We start from the raw sequence: 20,032 nt of genomic DNA, 5'->3' as shown, positions 1-20,032 counted from the left end.
CTGATGGTCCTCAACCTATGGAGTGTTGAGGCTCACCATTTGGGAAGCCCACACCGTGTGAGGACCAGGTCACCCCTCATCCCTGTCCTAAAGCCATTTAGGAATGGGAAGATCCTTCAGTGAGATGGAAAGTCAGTGTAAATGTCACCGACAAGTGGTGAGGCTGTGTGAGCTACACAGCCGGGCACAGAGGTAGATAACTACTCAGACCAGCACTGCAGTGCTCACACAATGCCTCACTCCTGGGCAAACTCTCATGTGGAACTGTGTTACCAAATAGCAGGGGCCAAATCACCTCAACCCCCCCCCCTTCCCCACTGCAACACTAGTTCTGAACCTGGACGGACGCTTAAATGGTGAGTGCAATTGGTGCCACTGTAGAGGGAAGCCAGGAGGAGAGATGAGTGATGAGTAGTGGTTGTCTGTTCAATGTAAAACTCCAAGTATCGCCCAGCCTCCAATCAGCGATTACCGGAGAACAAAGAGTGCACAGTTCAGCATCATCACATCATGTGCTTGGAAGTTCCTTTCCTTTTCTACCACAGTGTGCATTCTACGGAGATTTAAGTTGACTCTGCTAGGTCTGGTAGATGCACTTGCCTTTTATAACTGTGACCTGAGTTGGATTCCTGGCACCTATGTGGAGGTGAAAGGAGAGAACTGTCTCCTCCACGTTGTCTTCTGACCACCACACATGGTGTATGGCATGTGCTCAACATACACACTTCATGTGTATACACAGGTATAATGACTGCATTGATAATAATATTAAAGCAACTAAAATAGTCATATGTAGTTAACAAATTATATATATGTACATATGAATGATCTGGGATGGAGAAAAGAGGTTTGACTGAAAGTAGTGTCCATTTTCCTGATTCGAAAATAGTCTGAAGAAGTGACAGAAATCTGTCCTTTAAACATTTTTTTTCTTCCCTAAGACAAATTATTTCTATAATTACTTTGAGGTTTTTTAGAATAGTTATAGGTTGTTTTGCCTCTTAGAAATAAAAAAAAAGTCTTGTAATATTTGTGAAGTGTTCGTTACTTAGCCATCAGTAGAACTGTAACTACAGGATTCAAAATAAAATTGTATTTTAAAACTCATTTTATTTCTCATTGAATGATATAAATCGATGGGCAGCTGAGGTGGCCCTTTCATGAAGCAGTGTGGCTTCACCTACTTGAGGCAATGTGTGTATAAATTATTTCCTGTACTGACTTTATTCCAGACTTTAATGATGATGCAGAACTTACTAACATAGAGGATGACGTGGCCAGCATAATAAGCCTGAAAAGTGCAGAATACATTAATGGTAGGTAATGCATTCCTTATTGGATTTAATGGGAAAGGACTCAGGAGTGGTGAGGTTACACCTTATTTAGGGGTGGCAAATGGATTGGGAAAGTCAGGTCAATAGGCTTTGAGATGCACAGAAGCAATGCTGTGGGGGTACCCTGATTGCACATTACATATTGTGCTGTCTACGTATAAATGCAAGGGTTCAGTTTCTCATTTAATACTTTGTTTTATGTCGTTCTTCAACAAAGGGACACAGTGTAACCTAGGGAGACAGTAATGGCTGCGTCATATGCCCCCAAATTTAAAGTAGTTTGTTATTTTCTAAATAGTGAAATCAAAGCAAATTTGCTTTCCTGCCTCCTTTTACTTGCAATTACAAGCATTTTAGTTATTTATTATGAGTTGTCTTTTGTGGAGAGCCAGAGAGAGAGAGAGAGAGAGAGAGAGAGAGAGAGAGAGAGAGAGAGAGAGAGAGAGAGAGGAGAGAGAGAGAAGAGACTATTTTGACACTGGAGGAAAACAACGAACATGTAAAAATCCTGTGAAGTCTTAAAAATCATTTTGTATATGTGATGGCATAGATGTGGATGCGAAAGCCCCAATCTGTGTAAAATCAGGTGTCACCAAGCCTCTGATGTCCTCCTTAGGCATTGGGAAGATAGTACAGCCAGTATTAAGTGCTTGTGAGGACTTGAGTTCAGCCCTAAAACTTCATGTTGATTTACATGATGGGCAAAAGTTTATAATGCCAGCAGTCAACAGGGACAGAAGTTCCCTGAGTTTGACCTCTGTGAATGAAGCCAGATCTCAAGGGTAGCATCTTTAGGGCGAATGATCCCAAACAAAAAGTGTGCACAGAAATGATGTGAGCAATACCTGAGTACATTTTTGATGTCTCAATAATTTTCAGTGTGTGTGTGTGTGTGTGTGTGTGTGTGTGTGTGTGTGTGTGTGTGTACATGTCCCCCTTTTCCTCCTGAATCCCTGAGTCAGTTTGGCAGTGAGTTTCCTGCCTGGCAGTCCACAGAGACTTTGGGACCTTTTTCACGGGCTACCTTGCTCCTGACTTTTTGTCCCTGGTCTCATTGCCCGCATGACCTGAACTAAGCCTCTGTTTTGTGTTTCTCTAGCCTGAGAACTGAGTGTTTTATTAACAGCTTTTCATTTTCCCACGAGTACCTTGTCCCTACTTGACTCCCCCACAAAGTTGCTCACGTGTGCTTGACCCTAATGCTGAGAGGACAGACCTGACCACTGAAGCAGTCCTAGGAAGACACTCATTTGAGACTTAGCATGTCACCTCAGTTGCTCCTTGGGGTGCAGCTATGAAGGCTGCTGGTGACCGGCTGTAGGAGCAGGAAAATTGCATCAGGAGGGGGATGTTCATTATCCTAAGAAGTGTTATTCCCAGCACGAGAACAGATGCAGAAAAAGGTTCAAAAGTGAAGAAACTTCCCCCACACGTGGCCGGAGCAGGGAAGAAGGCACCTCAGGTGGTCACCTTGATCCTTCCAGGGAATATCAAACATTGTGACAGAAACTTGGTCAAAACCTCATCGCTGTCTCTTGACTATATTCATTTCTGTTTCCAGATATAATTTTGCCAGGGGAAGTTCCTTTTGAGCCTCCATGTGGTGCCTGGGAGGCCAAGAAGAAAAAGAAGTGACTTCCCTCGTACCTTTCCCCAGAATCCTGGAGACGGCACCAGTATTTGAAAGTCTCCAGGATCCACCGGAGTTTTGAGCCTGCTGGAGGGAGATGGAATCACAGCTCAGGCTCTTTGCGGATTGCTAACCAGCATAATGCCTGGCAGCCTGCAGATTTTAGGATGGCCGAGCTGGATACTGATGTGGATCACATCATCCCATCTTTCTGGGCTAGACCTCCAATCAGACACACCCGTGGGCGACCTGTGGCATCCTGACTTCTGGGGCAGCAACAGCAGCCACAAGTCCTACTGGCCACTCACTGTCCTGACTTTCAGGACAACTACTATCTGTCTGGAGGCTTCCACCCCATGGGTTTCCATGTGGTCAACAACCTCCCGTACAGTGGCATCTTTAGCCTCTTGCTGGAGGCCTTCTCAGTGCTGTTTGGTGGTCTACAGTGCACCAGTAAAGGCTGGAGGGGATTCTTGGCCCCCAGAGCATCCCTGCTGGTAGCACCACTGCTTGTTGTTCATCCAGTGTGGGAACTGGACAAGGGCTAGCTTCCCTGAGCAGAAGCCGGGGACCCCCCACCCCTCACCCCTTTGCTTGAAGTCAACTTGGAAATGAGAGGTTCACTTCCCTGAGATCCAAACAGAAGCTCACCTTAATAGATTAGGGCCAGCTTCCTCTTACCCAATTGTCCCTCACCTGCAGTGTAACGGACAGTCTTTGCTCCGTGCCTGTGCCCTGGTAGTTTCTGGTGCAAGTTGAGTATCAGGTAACAAGGAGGGAACTCAATTCTTCCACTTTTCTGGATGTTGCTGAGTACCGTTTTGGGAGCAGTGGCCATGCTGTGCAAGGAGCAAGGAATCACCTTGCTGGGCTTGAATGCAGCGTTCGATATCCTGGTGATAGGCAAATCCAATATTCTGGTAGCTGCCCGGAAGGTCCTACATAAAGAGAAGTCAGTAGGGAACATTGGTGTGCTCAGGAATGGAGGCCTCCTCTTCTGAATGACATGCTTTATGTATGCTGGCCCATCATGGGTACAGGGCCGCTGGCATTTCCTGAGGTGGACAACCCAGCCTCCTTTGCCAAAAGCATGTTGGTTAGGGTCATAAACTATAATTACTACTATTCATTCACTGCCTGGCTGCTGCTGTGTCCCTGGTGGCTGCACCTCCCTCATTAAGTTGGTTGGTGACATGTAGAGGACCATATTTCTGCGCTCCAGCTTGTGGCAAGCTGAGTAGAAGCTGTGCTGTTGACCCCTGCTGGGTCCTCCTGGGCGGCACATTGGACTCTCTAAGTTGCTAAAGTTTGTACTGGCGAAGATACAAGGAAGCTCTGGCAAGGAGCTTTTCCAGGGAATGTATTCTTTTCCGCCTGCTCAGGGGGCCTGGCGGGATGAAGTCTGTACAGGTGTTGTGTGACTTTGCTGTATAAACTGCACCCCCTTGCAATAAAGCAGAGCTTTGATTGGAACTGCTCGCCTTGGCTTTCCTATGCCTTTGTCTCTGTCTTTTCTACTCCACCCTCACCCCCTTTTTCAGGCAGACCCTGAATTGATTTGTCCCAAGGGATGAGACAGTGACTGGAGGGTAATTGCTCCAGCGGCACTTTGGCTCTGCCTAATTGGCCTAATACTCCAAGCCCTGTGTTCTGAAGATAGCTGCAGGAGGAGAACCCTTATTCCGTGCTTGGGGTTTCTTGGGGTTCCCTTTCTTCCTGCAAGCAACTTGTTCTACCAAGGGGGCTTTGTGGTTGCAGAGCATGTCCTCTAGCCCCCTAGCACTGGGTTCTGCATGTTGCAGACCTTTGGGGTTTGGAGCCCTAAGCAGACACACTAAGAAATAAAACACCAGTTGCCACCACCATCCTGGGCCTTCTACTCATCAATGCACTGAGACACGTGATTCGCAGAATAAATAAAGACTGGCCCTTCCAAAGTGCCCTTTCTGTGTGTCCCCTCAAAGCTAAGGGTCACTACAATGTTGGCAAAACCCTGGCTGATCAAGGCAACCAGACGGCAGCCATCAAATATTACCAGGAAGCAGTGAGACTAAATCCCAAGTATGTTCATGCCATGAACAACCTTGGGTATATCTTAAAAGATGCTGTCAATGGCTGTCCAAATACAGCCAGACTTTGCAGCCGTGGGGATGAATTTGGGTCTAGTTCACAACAGCCTGAAACAGTTTGAGGCTGCAGAGCAAAGGACAGCAATTAAACACAGGTGGAAATACCCAGACTGCAGCTACAACCTCAGGCGGCTGTATGCAGATCTAAATCGCCATGTGGACGCGTTGAACACACAGAGAAAAGCTACTGCACTGAAGCTGGAGCACAGCCTGTCGTGGGACAACATGATTGATCATACTTCTGGAGAACACAGAAAACTTAGGCCAGGCTGAAGCAGTCGGAAGAGAGGCATTGGAATTAATCCCTAATGATGGCTCTCATGTTCTCCCTGGCAAACGTTCTGGGGAAATCCCAGAAATACAAGGAGTCTGAAGCTTTAGTCCTCAAGGCAATTAAAGCAAACCCAAATGTTGCAAGTTCTCACGTTGATTTGGCTGTGCTTTATCACTGCTGGGGACATCTGGACTCAGCCAAGAAACATTATTGAGATCTCCTTGCAGCTTAACCCTGTGGCAGCAGGTACCAGGGAGAACTATAGTCGTCTGAGAAGAAGGTAGTTACTCTGACCTTCAACAGGAGCAGGGATCATGAACTTACACATGGTATCTGATGACATCACAGACCACAGACAAGCAGCATGGTCTCTTGATGCAGTACAGACCGTGGACATCAACCTGGCCCTCTACTGCTGCACACGCCATAGACCATTACAGCCTTCAAGCAGCACAGGGTAAGGACATCGAGATGACCCTGGTGGCAGTCCAGGCTACTCACATCAACATGGTCCTCTTCGTCAGCATAGCCCAAGGCCATCAACACGGCTTCAGGTGGCAGCACAGGCCATTCAAATCAATATAGCCTCTGGCAGCAAGCTCCTGGGGTTTTAACTTGAAGGCATTTGTTGTAAAGGAGTCCCGTAGGCATTGGCACCAGCAGTCTTCGGTTCCAACACTATTGACTTGATCTCTAGTCAAGAACAAGACCACACAGCCTTTCACAGAGGTTGCCACAGTGATAGCTGCCACAAATCCAGAATTATTTAGTCTGTTCTCAGGGCAGGGCAGGACCTTGACCTCAGCGAGTGTCTGTGATATGAGGCAGAGTTCAGCAGAACTTTCTTTTTCAAACTCTTCTCATAACTGGGGCCTGGCTCCCTGAGAGTGTCACATTGTAAAGTGCATACGGCGCATGTGTATGTTTTGCCCCAGCCCCCACCCTACCCATGCACTCCTGCTGCTGATGCAGGAATACAACTTGGGACTGGCATCAACACCCCAGGTTGCATCTTGAGTGAAGTAGGCTCCTTCACTGAGCACCCTGATACAAGCAGAAACAATTGTGGAGTGTCTGCTGATGAGCATAGGGCTTCTTTTGGGGAACAAATAAAGACCCCCCAAGCTGGATGGTGGCAGTGGCTGCACAACTCTATGTTGCAGTTAATTGTATCTGTATGGTCTAGGAAGCCAGTAACTGACCCAAAGAAACTGAAATGTAATCCAAAGCTGCAAGCGCTATGGCTGGGCAGATCTAAACTGCCACTAATGCACTAATAAACTAAACTAAACTAAACTAAACTAACCCTATGTCCTCAAAACCTACTATATTCCAAGCACTTGCCAATCTGATGGTCCTCGAGCAGCTTCCATCAACTCCCTGTCAACTGTTTCTCCCAACTGTCAACTCCCGGCTCCTTCTCCTCTCCAGGAAGCCATGCCTTCCACTTCCTGTCCTTGTGCCCAGCTGGTTGGCTAAAGAGCGCTTTAGTGACAACTGCTGCGTCCACTCAGGGCGTTCCCCCACAGCTCGTACTAGAGTGAAACACACTAAGTTTACAACATGTATAGAAATCATTTAGGCTGAATATAAAACAAAATCCAAGGGCTTCCATCTTAATCAACAGCAAAGGCATTCTGATGACCTCCTACACTCTTAGGCTGGCGCCCTGTCCTGCACTTTTATGAACACACTTCCTAATTCTGCCATTTTCTACCCATCTCAGAATCTTGCTCTTGCTCCTTCCTCTGATCAAAGATCTTTCTACCCTGAGACCAATGATCTCCCTCCTCATCTCCTTCGGGCCTTTATGCAAACACCGTAACTCCTGAGAGGCTTTCTCCGGCCATACTAGTCTCTAAAATACCATGGCCATAAGTTCACTCTCTTTCTGTATTTTATTTGTTCTGCCTAGAATATATTCCAACCCATTCTAAGTGACATCTCACCTACTGCCTGCTACCTTCACTGGCTACCAAGAGAGCAAGAATTTTGTGGTCTTTTTTTTTTCCTTGAGAGTATTTTGGGCTGCAGGTGGGTACCCTAAGTGTTTAGGGAATGTCTGACAGGTAGCAGGGTGACTGGTGTGTGTGTGAGACAGTGCCCCCAGAGGAGCAATTTGGACCTGGAAGTCTTCCTGGGGCCTCCTAGCCACTGCTGCTTTTCTTGAAGACACAGAAGGCTCTTGTGTGGCCTGGGTGCCCACTTTGATTTAGGTTCTGAGTCGTGGGGATAGTTGCTCTCCAAGGCAGTGGCTTGGGTGGGTGAGTGGTGGTTACGGTCAACGGGGTCCTTAGGCAGATTTCTAGGTCCCGGGCCAGCCCCAGCTGTTCAGCAGCAGTCAATGGACTTCTCCGTGAGTTGGTCTGAATCACAGACACCCAGGCTTCATTAGGGATGGGACTGTTTCTTAACTGACCTGGGAGCAGGGTCTCCTGTCCCCTAGAAACAGAGGCAGGCATGAAGACTGAAGGAAGCCATCCAGGGGTCCTGATTTGGGAAAGCATGGGAAAGGGAGGGAAGGCAGGTCTCACCTGTAGCAGCAAGTCCCTGTAGCCTCAGAGACTGTGGAGCACAGCAGTGCTCTCTATCGTTGGCCCTTACCTGCTCCTGGATACCTGGAAGTTGGCTCTGGTGTCTGTAGGGAGGACTGCAGGCCATAGACATGTGAGAGAGACACTCACTTATAAGACAGCTAAGTCCTTAAAAATTTCCCAAGATACACCTTGCGCAGGTCCCTAGTCACCTTTCAGATAGTTCCCTCTTCCGTCATGGGGACTTAGAATCAATGCTATGTATTCCCTGTGTGTCTCTGGGCTTATCTGTCTGCTCAGCACAGAGTCCAGAGAGGGAGTGGGAACGTAGTCAGGGTCACACAGCCAGTTAGCTGGAGGCTGAACACCCGCCTCTCCCGGAGAGCCAGTATGTGCACACATAGCAGTGCGACCGTCATTGATTTAGCAGTACCTAGTACCAAGTACCCTTCTCACCGCTTGCCATTTTTGTCTCATTCAATCCCAGTAGCTCCAGGAGGTTATTAGTTCCATTTTATCAGTGTGTTACTTATTGAGCCCTAGTTCCCTCATCTGTAGACCTAGGGTTCGCATGAGGGTATCCACAGATCCTTTCTTAGGGTTGTCAGCTTCTGTCACCCTGAGCCTGTCCAGGGCCCTCTCTCTGCTCAGCTGGTAGGACTGTGGAAGTGGGACTTTGGAGCCTGAGGGACATCCTTTGTCGTCACAGGCCCAATATAGTGCTCCACAGGTCAATAGTCTGGTGAGTGAGTCAGGCCAGCCTGGAGGCGGAGGGGCATACCTGGCCAGGGAGATGTGATAAAGGCAGGATCATAAGCTCTGGGGCAGATGGGTAGCTCGCTCAGGCTGACATGGCATACGGCCTGTAGGTGGTCCAAGACAACACACACACGCTGACATCTATATGTGCCTATATGCATTATGTCCACTTGTAGAAAATGCTTTTATAAATGGCAAGAAAAAAAAATCTAAATATTCATTTAGGATGCCATCTATTGGTCATTTTGCCAGTGATTTGAGATATAAGCTCCTGCTTGTTTGGGTTATGTTTTTAATAAACACTTCTGTTTTTACACAAATGTCACTTATTGTGGTTGGCAACACATTCATTTGAGGGCAAGATGCTGGGACATTTAAGAGTCTGCGTTTCTTCTTATGACATCATAAGGAGGCCTAACCAGATGCTAGGCCCTCCACCTTGGACATACAGCTTCTCAGAACTGCAGCTAGTACGTGCCAGTACGTTCGGTATGCACTAATCACTCTATAGTATTTTGTCTCTTTAAGACAAAATGAGGTATGACCCTGTGATGGTTTGAATAGGAATGATCCCCATAGGCTCACATGTTTCAAATGCTTGGCCCATAGGGAGTGGCGTTATTAGGAGGTGTCGCCTTGTTGGAGGAAGTGTGTCACTGTGGAGGCGGGCTTTGTGGTCTGATATGCTCAAACTATGCCCAATGAAGCTCAAGTCTCTTCTGCTTTCTGTGGATCGAGATGTAGAACACTCAGCTCCTGCTCCAGCGCCATGTCTGCCTGTATGCCAGCATGCTTTACATGATGATAATGCACTAATCCTCTGAAACCGTCAGCCAGCTCCAGTGAAATGTTTTCCTTTGTAAGAGTTGCTGTGGTCATGGTGTCTCGTCACAGCAATGAAACCCTAACTAAGATAGACACCTTCATAAAACACATCCTTTCCTTGTTTGTGCCATCCTGTGAAAGGCAGGGCTATGTTGGGAAATAGAGTGGGCTGTGGAGGCGATTAGGTCCATTTTAGACCCAGATTGTCCATTTATTTCCTTTCTTTTTAAACTTTGTATTGATTTTTTTGGTGTGTGTGTGTGTGTGTGTGTGTGTGTGTGTGTGTGTGTGTGTGAATTTCCCATCATGCACCTCAATCCCACTCATCTCCCTGTCCCTGTGTATCTGCCCTCCACCCTTGCAACCTTTGCACCAAGAGAAAATAAAATAAGGTAGGAAAAAAAATCTGGTCGTGGAAGCTCTACTTGTGTCACACAGTAAACCTTTTTGTCCATACTGTTTTACTTATAAATGTTCATTGCAATGAGTTATTGGTCTGTTTCGAGGCCTCTGGCTACTGGTACACTATCAATACTAGATCCTCACCAGTAGCAACTCAATACTGACAAATATAAATATGCCAAATAATTAGGCAGTAGTTATGAATCTTTTTGCTCAATATGATAATAATATTGCTCTCCCTGTGGTAAGGCTGAAAATGAAGAAGTAGAGCTGGGTGTGGTGGTGCACACCCTTAATCCCAGCACTCTGGAGGCAGAGGCAGGCTGATCACTGTGAGTTCGAGGCCAGCCTGGTCTACAAAGTGAGTCCAGGAGAGCCAAGGCTACACCACAGAGAAACCCTGTCTCGAAAAACCAAAAAAAAAAAAAAAAAAAAAAAAAAAGAAAGAAAGAAAAAGAAAGAAAGAAAATGAAGAAGAAGTAACTACAATTGTATAGAAGCAAAATGTTAGAAATGACCAGCAAGTTGGAATTTACAGACTTGAGCGCAGTGTACTGACAGTTCAAGTTGCAATCACTTCTATAGATGAGTCTGAGTGGACAAGAAGTGCTTCTCTCTGGAGGTTTTTTTTTTGTTTGTTTTTTTTGTTTTGTTTTTTTTTTTGCATTCTCCCATAGTTGAATCAAAGCTGCTACTTAATTCACAGTATTCACTATTGTGAAACTATAAGCAAAACAACCACAGTAGTTTTTTGGTACAGAGATCTGCATCTGTGAGAGTTTCACGAACAAATATGCACACACACTTGTAACCATAGAATCTGAGAAAATAACTTGCTCAATTGCCAATATTAATGCAACGAAGGCAGGAATAACATTGCAAAGCTACACATATTAATAGCAGGAGAAAGCCTTGAGGAGAAATATTTTCAACTGTGGCCTCCTTGGTCCTCTGAATCAGCAGATGTTGGTGTGAGGTTTCAAATTCTAGCACCCTACCTCAGAGTCACTCAATTATAACTGCTCAACGTGAGGCCCGAAGTATGTTTTCTAACAGGTGTCCCTGACATCAACCCTTTTATCCACTGTAGTTTGAGATCCACTGAGAGTGGACACTCAAGTATAGTGTGTCTAAGAGTGAAGAACAGAAAGTGCTTATTTATGTATATTGCTAAAAATACACGAAGTCACCAGATATAATAGAGAGGTGGTGAGGGAGGCAAAGGAGTGAGAGAAAGGAGAGACAGACACTGACTGATGCCTGCCGTTCAAGGAGGTAGCCCGAACCTTCTTTGACTTGCCTGTTCTGTAGCCTGTCAGTTACCAGCTGTTGGGGCTTGTCTGTAGGAGGACTGGCTGGAGAGGTGGTGTAGCAGGATGGCACAGGAGGGTTTGGACCACTCCTTTCCTCTAAACTTGCCTGGACATGAGCTGACTACTTGAGGGGACCCTAATCAGGTTCCAAGCAACTTGGCTCCCTGAAGCCTTGGGAGGATGCTGCATACTGTAGCTGCTCTTCTTGCCAAAGCAGACAGAGTAAATGCTTGGCATCTACGTTTGCAACTATGTCCTTTGCTGTGGGTCATCTCCTGAAATCACCTCAGATTCCAGGAATGAAGGCGACGCATAAACATCTTGTGACACACATCAAAACTAGTGTTCAGACAACAACTTTCTAAAAACGAAACCTACCTGTGCTGGATAGTTTACGTCAGCTTGACACAAGTGAGAGTCATCTAAGAGGAGGGAACTTCAGCTCAGAAAGTGCTCCCGTAAGGGCTGTAGGCTGGCAAGCCTGTGGGGTATCTCCTTAACTAATGATTTATGGGAGATACCGTAGCCTACTGTGGGTGGCGCCATCCAAGGCTTGATGATCCTGGGTTCTATAAGAAAGAAGGCGGAGCAAGCCATAAGGAAGAAGCCAGTGGTCCTCTGTGGCCACCGCATCAGCTGCTATCCTGCTCTCGAGTTCTTCCCCTGACTTCCCTCTGTGGTGGACTGTTTCCTGGAAGTGTAAGGGGAGAAAACCCTTTCCTCGCCAAGTTGCTTTTGGTCATGGGGTTTCATCATAGCAATGGCCACCCTGAGACACCACCTGAGCAATCTTGCAGTCATAGTCAATCAGTGTTCTTGAGATAGCGTTACTCACTAAATTTCTCTCTGTGCTTTTTAGTCGTTATCTTCTTTTTCCCCCCCTCCCCTTTATTAAACACATATTCTTTTCTCATACAATATCATCTGAATATACTGCCCTTCCTTCTGACCTGAATAGTAACTGAAGTAGTGGAGATATCTTTTAAGTTGCAAAGTGCAAAGCGCAAGGCATAAAGGGAATGAAAGCAGGTTGAAGTGAGGGCTGGTGGTTGGGAGAGTCCACGCTGAAAGAGACTGATGCTGTTTAAATGTTCACGGGCATAAGAGAAGTTGATTAACCAGAGAAACAAGACCCTGACCATCATTTAGGTTGGACTACATTCCTCCTCTTCCCACTAATGCTGTTATCAACAGTGCTTATCATAGCATTTACTTATGGTGTCTATTATTTGTGTTTCCTCCCAGCTCAAAAACAAACAAACAAACAAACAAACAAACATTTTCCCCGCAGGATTTCATTTTTTGGGGGGAGGATCTGTTTTTGTTCATTTGACTCTAGGCAGCCAGTATATCTAACGTGGCAGCTGCTTCGTAGCTATTTGTCCAACATCTGAACGAGTTGGTTTTCTAAGAAACCAAGAGGAGAGAGGTCCTAGGAGGAGCCACCAACATAGTGTGCCACCTGCTTCCACAGCTCCCTTACACTCCTAAAGATGAGGTAGACTTCAGCGACCCATTCGTTTCCCACCTGTTGTGGGGAAGTAAGAAGGGTGAGGAAAGTTAGAATCCCAGAGTCCTCTGGATGGAAAGCAGCAGGGAGTACTCCCTTGATACTCTGATGTGCATAGTCTCTTTTCCATTTAGTTCGGAACTGTGATTTAAATACCGACAGATACTCATCTTGCACTTACTGCTGTCTGTGAAGTAGCTTAAACACACCTGTTAGGTCTTTGTGCTTGGATCCTTCCGCAACTTCTGAAACAAGCCTTCAGGTGGAAGGCTAACCTCCACTTGGCTCTTAAGTCCCAGGTGCTTTTGTGAAACGCTCTCATACATAGATTTCTTGAGTGAACCCGCTACATCCTCAATCTGTGGGCCGTGGTGATAAGATAGGCCCACGGAAGGCTGAATCCGAGAATGGGGCCGGTGTGGCCGAAGCTGATAGACCGTCAGTCTGAGGATGAGAAAGGTAGGAGCTCTTAGATAGAGCTCAAACTCTTCGCTTACTACTTGTGCGCAAGAAATGGGCCCGGTTGCGCCTGCGCGAGTGGCCCAGGACAGCCTGGGGGGCGTGGCTAGGCTTCCGCTGGCATCACGTGGTGCGCCGTCCGTCCGTCCGCCCCGCCCGGTCCTCGGCGGCCGCCCCGCCCCACCCCGCCCCTTTCCCGCCGGGACGCTGGGAGCCGCCCCAAAGTGCGCAGGGCGGCCCGGGTAAGTGTCCGCGAGGGGCGCGCGTCGCCTCGACCCGGACGGGCCCAAGAGGGGCGCGGGCAACCTGTGTTGAGGGGCTGAGGGGACAAGATGGCGGCGGAACACCCTTCCACCTCCTCCCTCACCTGGGCGTGTGGCCGGGGGAGGGAAGCCGCCAGGTCCACTGAGAGGCCGGGCTGGGGTGGGGAGGGTCGAGCTGGCCCCGCAGCCCGCCTGGGCTGTGTGGGTCGTGGGACTGTGAGCTCCGTCCGGGCTGGGCCGGGGCCTGGGCAGGAGGCTGTCTCTAGTGGGTAGTCGAGGCTTCTGGAATGTCCGCACTGCGGGGTGCGGGGTCCTCTGGAGCTGCTTCTTGCCTGCATTTGGCAGTTAATCGCTTTCAGCATCTTTTCCTCCAGGGGTTTCCCACACTTTCTGTGAACCTTGATTCAGGCTTTAGCTTTCTCTGGAAAGGAAGGAGGGTTTCTTTTTTGTTTTTTTGTTTTTTTTTTTTGTTTTGTGTTGTTTTTTTTTTCCTCCTTCCCAATTGACAGTGTTTAACGTTGGGGCCTCAGGTGCAGAACGAAGGCCTCTCTGACCTGTGAACCACAGTGTCTGTCCCAGTACTTTATTAGCGTCTCTCCCCTGCTCAGATTTGCAATTCTAGTCAAGGAAGTAGGTTAGATGAGTAGTTTTAGGTTTGTTAGAAAGCAGCCAGAAAATTGCTCTCCAAGCAGCACCTGCTGCTGTCCCAGAGGCTCCCTCTGAGGAGGTCCTACTAGCTTGAGGGATGCTACTGTATTTCTCAAGCGTGCCAGGTCCATGAAGTAGCAATCCACTACAGTTGTCTTTCCGAACAGATAATTCCTTACATATGTACTACAATGTACAGATTTATTTCATCAGCATCATTTGGAAGAAGTGTGATATAGGTGCTCTAGACGTTTATGAATAGGGAACCTGGGCCTCAAAGAGATTCTTACCCAGATCACTTGCATGCGATGTGGTGTATTTCTGATTTAAGGGTAATAAACACAGCCTATGTTGGTGCTTTGCATTGTTTTTGTTTGTTTGTTTGTTTCTGTTAACCACGACTTTCTGCAAAATGCTTACAACAAACACATGGAAATGACTTGAGAATGTCCACTGACATCTAAATATCTTTAATCCAAGAGCCATTTTTAAGTGTCATATGGGATATTTTGTTGGTGGGAGAAAGTGTGATGTGGTGGCTTTTGTCCTTTGGTTTCCCTCATTTGGGTACCACCCACCTCATAACATTGTTAGTAGCAGAAAATAATGTTTCTATATATAAAAAGCTGCTTCTAGCCTATAGTAAGCCTTCAGCAAATGCCCCGTTCCTCCTCTCTGCATTCCCTTGTGCTGCGCTTGTGAAACTCCCCGTGTTAGTCTGTTTTGGCCGCTATAACAAAATACCTTAGACTGGGAAATATATAAAGAACAACTATTGGGAAGTCCGAGGTGGGAAGTCCAAGGTGGTCGCTGATTCTGTGTTTGGTGATAACCTGCTTTCTGATTATAGATAACGCCTCCTAAACCCTTACATGAGAAGGGGCAGGGTCTTCCTTTAACCTCTTTTCTAAGAGCATCAATCGCATTTATGAAGACCCTCACTCTTAATTACCTCCCAAAGCACCCACCTAATGCTATCACTTTGGAAAGCTAGGATTTCAACATGAGTTTTGAGGGGACACAAACATTGAGCACCTGGCACTGATTAAATGCCTGACGTGTTTATGTCAAAACCAGGCTTGTTGGGTTCCCAAGGTTTTATTATTTTATACAGGTTTAGAACTGCTTTTCCTCTGTGCTCTGTAGGTCACTGAAGAGGGACTTGACAGTAAGACTTTCTCAGTGCCTTCGTGAGTGCTTTATAGGCGTGTTTTAAAGGTAAGGGCATAGAGTTCAGATGCTCTGTTTGCATCCTCCTGCTCCCCCACCCCCACAACCCAAACCACTTTTAAAGGAGGAGCAGAAATCCTTGTGAATTCCATATGAATATTCTTTAATCACTACAAATTGATGGTGTCAGGGTCAGGGAGATTTCTCAGTAGGTAAAATGCACTGTACACACAACCCCAGCACTCATGAAGGGCACATGGGTGCACATCTGTAATCCCAGTGCTGGGAGGCAGAGACAGAAGGATCCCTGGGGGCTCCCTGGCCAGCCAGTCTAGCCTAATTCCCACCATTCCCCTGCCAAACGGTAGAGGGGCGGGAGAGGTGTCTCAGTGGGTCAAGTGCTTGACTGGAGTTTGGATCCCGCAACCCACATAAAAGCCAGATGTAGCAGTATACATCTGTAATGCCACTACTTGGATGGTGGTGGTTGTGGCAGAGACAGGTAGATCCCAGGGGCTTGATGACCAGCCAGTCCAGTTGAAACATGACGCTCCAGATTCAGCGAGAGATCCTGTATCCAAAAAAAAAAAAAAAAAAAAAAAAAAAAAAAGATGTGACAGTGATTGAGGAAGATGCCCAGTGTGGACCTCTGGCCTTCACGTTTACACTTATATGCACATACATGCATTATCCCTTCCTTTCAACACATGCAGGTAATAAGTGATTGAATAAACATCTGCCATTACCTCTGGCATCCACACACATTTATGGATCACACATATGTATACTTGAACACACAGTGTGTATTCTTATATGCTAGATAATATAACAGTCTTTTTTAGTGGCCCAACATAAATATTGTGGAATTATCATTTTTGAAACTGTAGACATAAAAGTTACAAATGGTTGAGCCTGGAGAAATGGCACAGAGGTTCAAGAGCACCAGTTGCTCTTGTAGATGACCCAGGTTTAATTCCTAGCAACTGTGTGATGGCTCATTACCAGTTCTGGGGGATCCAGCGCCCTTTTCTGGCCTCCTGAAACACTAGATATGTAAGTTGTGAATAGACATACTTCTAGGCAAGCACTCATACACATAAAATAATGAAATAAAAAAAACATTTTGGAAATGGCTTATTTAATTAAAATTAAGTCAATATAATTCTTTTCACATTTTTTGTTTATTTTTTCTGGGTGGTGGGGTTTTTCTTTCTTTCTTTTCTTTTTTTTCATTTTTGAGACTGTTTCTCGGTGTAGCCTTGGCTGTCCTGGAACTCCCTATGTAGACCTTCTGGCCTTGAACTCAGAGATCTGCCTGCCTCTGTCTCCCAAATGCTGAGAGTAAAGGTGTGTGCTACCACTACCCCCTGGCTTTTTTTTTTTTTTCCTCCAAGCATTTTTGGCTAAGTCTTGCTTAATATTGTTTCTTTCTTTCTTTCTTTCTTTCTTTCTTTCTTTCTTTCTTTCCTTTTTTTGTCAGCTTGACTAATCATTTGGGAAGAGGGAAATAAAATTGAAAAATTCCTCAATCAGATTGGCCTCTAGGCAAGTCTGTGGGGGCATTTTTTTAGTTGATGATTGATGTAAGAGGGTCCTGCCCACTGTGAGTGATGCCAACCTTGGACAGGTGGTTCTGGGTAGAACAAAAAAGCAAGCTGAGCCAGCCAGGAGCAGATCAGTAGGCAGTGTTTCTTTGCGACTTCTGCTTCAGTTCCTGCATCCAAGTTTAGTGTTATCCTGACTTTCCTTCATGACAGACTGTAAGCTTTAAGCTGAAATACAGTCCCCATCACCCACCCTCACCATGTCGCTTTTGGCCATGCTGTCTTACTAGAGCAATGGAAAGCAAACTCTGACAAATTCATACAGAACAGATCTGGAGTTCAGTGCTGGAGTTGTCTTTAACAAAATTTCCATGTCTTGCATACTAAGGGTTAAGTACTTCCTTTTGTTTGTATGTACTGGTGTAGGAGGAGCCAGAGGCCGATCCCAGCTGCCAGTCCTCAGGAGCTGGCCACTTTGCTTTTTGAGGCATGGCTTTTGCTGGGACCTGGACCTTGCTTACCTGGTTAGACAGGCTGACTGGTCACCCAGACTCAGCAGTCTTCCTGCTTCCCTGGGCCTGGGATTCCAGTTGTAGGTAACCAGCTATACTTTGTTTTTATGGGTACTGAGAGTTGAGACGCTCATGTTGTGTGATAAGCCCTTTACTTGCTGAGATCTCCTAGCTCTTGTTTCTAATTTTTGAGACAGGTCTTTGTAGCTCAGACTGACCTTAATTTAATAGTAGGTTTATTATATATTTTGAAGGCTTGGAGAAGTGGAAAATTGAACTGCTGAGTATCAGGCTGCTTAAGCAGTCTACATATGATTGATGTTTTCCCATAAAAGCCACCCACCTCCACATGCAATTTTGAAAAATTTGGTATATTGGGCTGTTTTTAAATACAGTATAGCAAGAAAAAGGTAGTGTCATCATTTTCACATGCCATATTGACAGGAAAATACTTCTTGGTGGATGTATTCATGGCAGTATGTACTAAAGCAATCAAAAAATTCTTTAAACAATAAGGAATCACAAAGTTTCTGTATTATTCTTAAAGATACTCATTTTGGTCTAATAAACTTAGTTTGTACTCATAAAAATGTGAAAATTAGTGATAGCTTTTGAATTATCTATAACAATGTTAAGAACCAGATTCAGGAAAAATATTTAGACTTTCTTTTTAAAAATATTTTTCATCTTTGAGTTTTTTAAGTACAGTTTATTTTGATCATATTCATCACCTGTCCCTTCTCCTAACTCCTCCCAGATCCACCCACACCTTTACTGTCCCCTCAATTATGTGTGCAATTTTTAAAATCTATTTACTTACTTTTAATAACTCAATGACTCCAATTTGTGCTGCCTGTGACTTCTGGGTGTGGGGCCATCCACTGGAGTGGGATTGAGCTGTATCATTAAAGAAAACTGATTCTCCCTTCTCCAGAACCCATTGACTGATCAAGCTCCTCAGTTAGGAGGGTGAGCTCATGACGCTCTTCCCACACTTGCCGTTGGTTGGCTGTGAGTGCGTGAGTGCAGTGGAGCTGTCATGTAAGAAGACACTGTTTTGCTCCTGTCCTCCCTGACCTCTAACCCTAGCTGAATACTAACCCGTGGGTTTCCATATGAGACATAGCACACTAATAAAATTACCTAATGTGAATATGTGGTCTATTGTATCTTGCTGCTTCTGTTTGGCATGTTTTAAAGAATCTTTTATACCACAGCATGTACTAGCACTTCACTCCTTGTTTTTAGCTAGCATTCCATTGTGTAGGTAGCCCATCTTTTGTTTACCTGTTGGACAGTTCTTGGTCATCTGAATGCTTATATTTTTAGTTGTTAGGACAGCGCTGCTGTGGCGTTCTTGTATAAGTTTTGCGTGGTCTTGTGTTTTCATTTCTTGTGAGTGGAATTGTTGGGTTGTATGGTAACTGTATGTTTAACTCACCGAGGAGCTGCTGGATGCTGTGCTAGGTTAGTGGTACCAGTTTACATTCCCTCTGTAGTGTGTGAGGAAGGCTCCAGTTTCTCAGTTTCCTTTGACACTCTAGTCCTATCTTTTTGATGGTAGATATCTAGATTGATGTGAAATGATTGATGCCTTATTGTGGTTTTGGTTTGTTTTCCTAATGACTAGTAATTTGAACATCTTTTCTTGTACTTGTTAGTAATTTGAATAGCTCTTGCAGAAATGAGCACATGACTCTTTAACCTACATAGTCCTTTTATTTTACTTTGAAATGCATTTCACTCATTTGCTGTCTTTGAATTCTTTTTAAAAATTCATGTCTTTAAAGGGATTGCTTTCCAGAGATCTTTTGCAATCTTGAGATGCTCTATTATGAAGTATACATAACCTACTCATGTTTATTAGTGTATACATTGCAGTAGTTTTCTTTTTGTGCAAAGAAGTATCTTGAATTTTCCTAGAAGAAAGAAAATCATGATTTTTTCCTTTGAAGCAGTTTTGCTATGTAGCCCAGGTTGCCCTCTTACTTAGAATTCTCCTGCCCCAGCATCATGACTGACTTCAGTTTAGAGATAAAGATAATAATCTATTAGATGCCAAAATTGAACAGTAGTGTCTAAGGCATGGTGAATAATCAGGATCTGGTAGGACTTAAGAGATTATGATTCTGTTTGAAGCCATCCTTATTCTGTAATTTGATAATAATTATAGTCTTTGGTGTTTGTAATTGTAGTGTGTTATAGTTCAGAAACTATTGATGAACTTTTACTCATAATCACTGTATTGTACAGTAATCAGGTTTTGAGTGGTAGTTCTTTGCTGTCAGGCTTATCACACAAAATTTCTTTGCTTTTGAAAATAACCCTATGGGGTAGATATTTTTACTTTCATTGTTTGTGAACTCATAAGCAATTAGATAACTTTCCTAAAGGTTGTATAATTTGTACACGGTAGCCTTTGGGTGTGTGTCTGACATTAGAGATTACATTCTTCTCACGGTTTGCCATGGATGTCAGCTCTGTCTTCCAGGGTCTTTCGTTACAGCTTAGTTTACATGGTCATAGGATTTTGTGTCTGCTTGAAAAGTGTATGTACTCTAAAGCCGTCTTTATTGGGAAGGCTTGTAGAGTTCACAGCTTGGTAGACTGGTTCTGAGATGGCTGAAAGGAGATATTTCTGGCTAACCAGTGAGCCATGCAGTGCTGCGTTCTTTCTTTCTGGCAGAGTCTTCGCACTCTAAGGGGTTCCAGGAGGGGAGAGGTCT

General features: G+C 45.3%; 2 protein-coding genes and 1 pseudogene across 10 annotated transcripts in view; all 3 read left to right on the top strand.

Moving 5' to 3' along the window:
* The window catches only part of LOC311597917 (uncharacterized protein), a 40,714-nt gene extending 37,682 nt beyond the window's left edge, over positions 1-3,032 (top strand). For 3 of the 6 annotated variants that reach the window (XR_014779398.1, XR_014779399.1, XR_014779400.1), the window contains 2 exons: positions 1,233-1,316; positions 2,896-2,946. Coding sequence is in view for 3 of the 6 variants with exons in the window: in XM_084782523.1 (XP_084638649.1) it covers positions 1,233-1,316; positions 2,896-2,969 (158 nt within the window). In the remaining 3 variants the exon portion in view is untranslated. Of the gene's footprint in view, positions 1-1,232; positions 1,317-2,895 lie in introns of all 6 variants that reach the window. The other 3 variants (XM_084782523.1, XM_084782522.1, XM_084782520.1) reach the window with 1 other exon arrangement.
* LOC311598449 (protein O-mannosyl-transferase TMTC4-like) lies at positions 2,970-5,785 on the top strand (annotated as a pseudogene). Its single transcript has 3 exons — positions 2,970-3,509; positions 3,707-4,159; positions 4,544-5,785. The product of its transcript is annotated as a protein O-mannosyl-transferase TMTC4-like (transcript).
* A 7,540-nt stretch (positions 5,786-13,325) lies between these two features.
* The window catches only part of SCAPER (S-phase cyclin A associated protein in the ER), a 324,408-nt gene continuing 317,701 nt past the window's right edge, over positions 13,326-20,032 (top strand). For 2 of the 3 annotated variants that reach the window (XM_084782519.1, XM_084782517.1), the window contains exon 1: positions 13,326-13,411. The gene's annotated coding sequence lies outside the window, so the exon portion shown is untranslated. Of the gene's footprint in view, positions 13,412-15,228; positions 15,299-20,032 lie in introns of those variants that run through there. The other variant, XM_084782518.1, reaches the window with a different exon arrangement.

Source organism: Acomys minous, assembly GCF_964271855.1.
Source record: "Acomys minous genome assembly, chromosome: 5".
NCBI classification, from domain to species: Eukaryota; Metazoa; Chordata; class Mammalia; order Rodentia; family Muridae; genus Acomys; species Acomys minous.
Note: the sequence above shows the minus strand (reverse complement) of the source record. Positions and strands in the feature narration are given on the sequence as shown.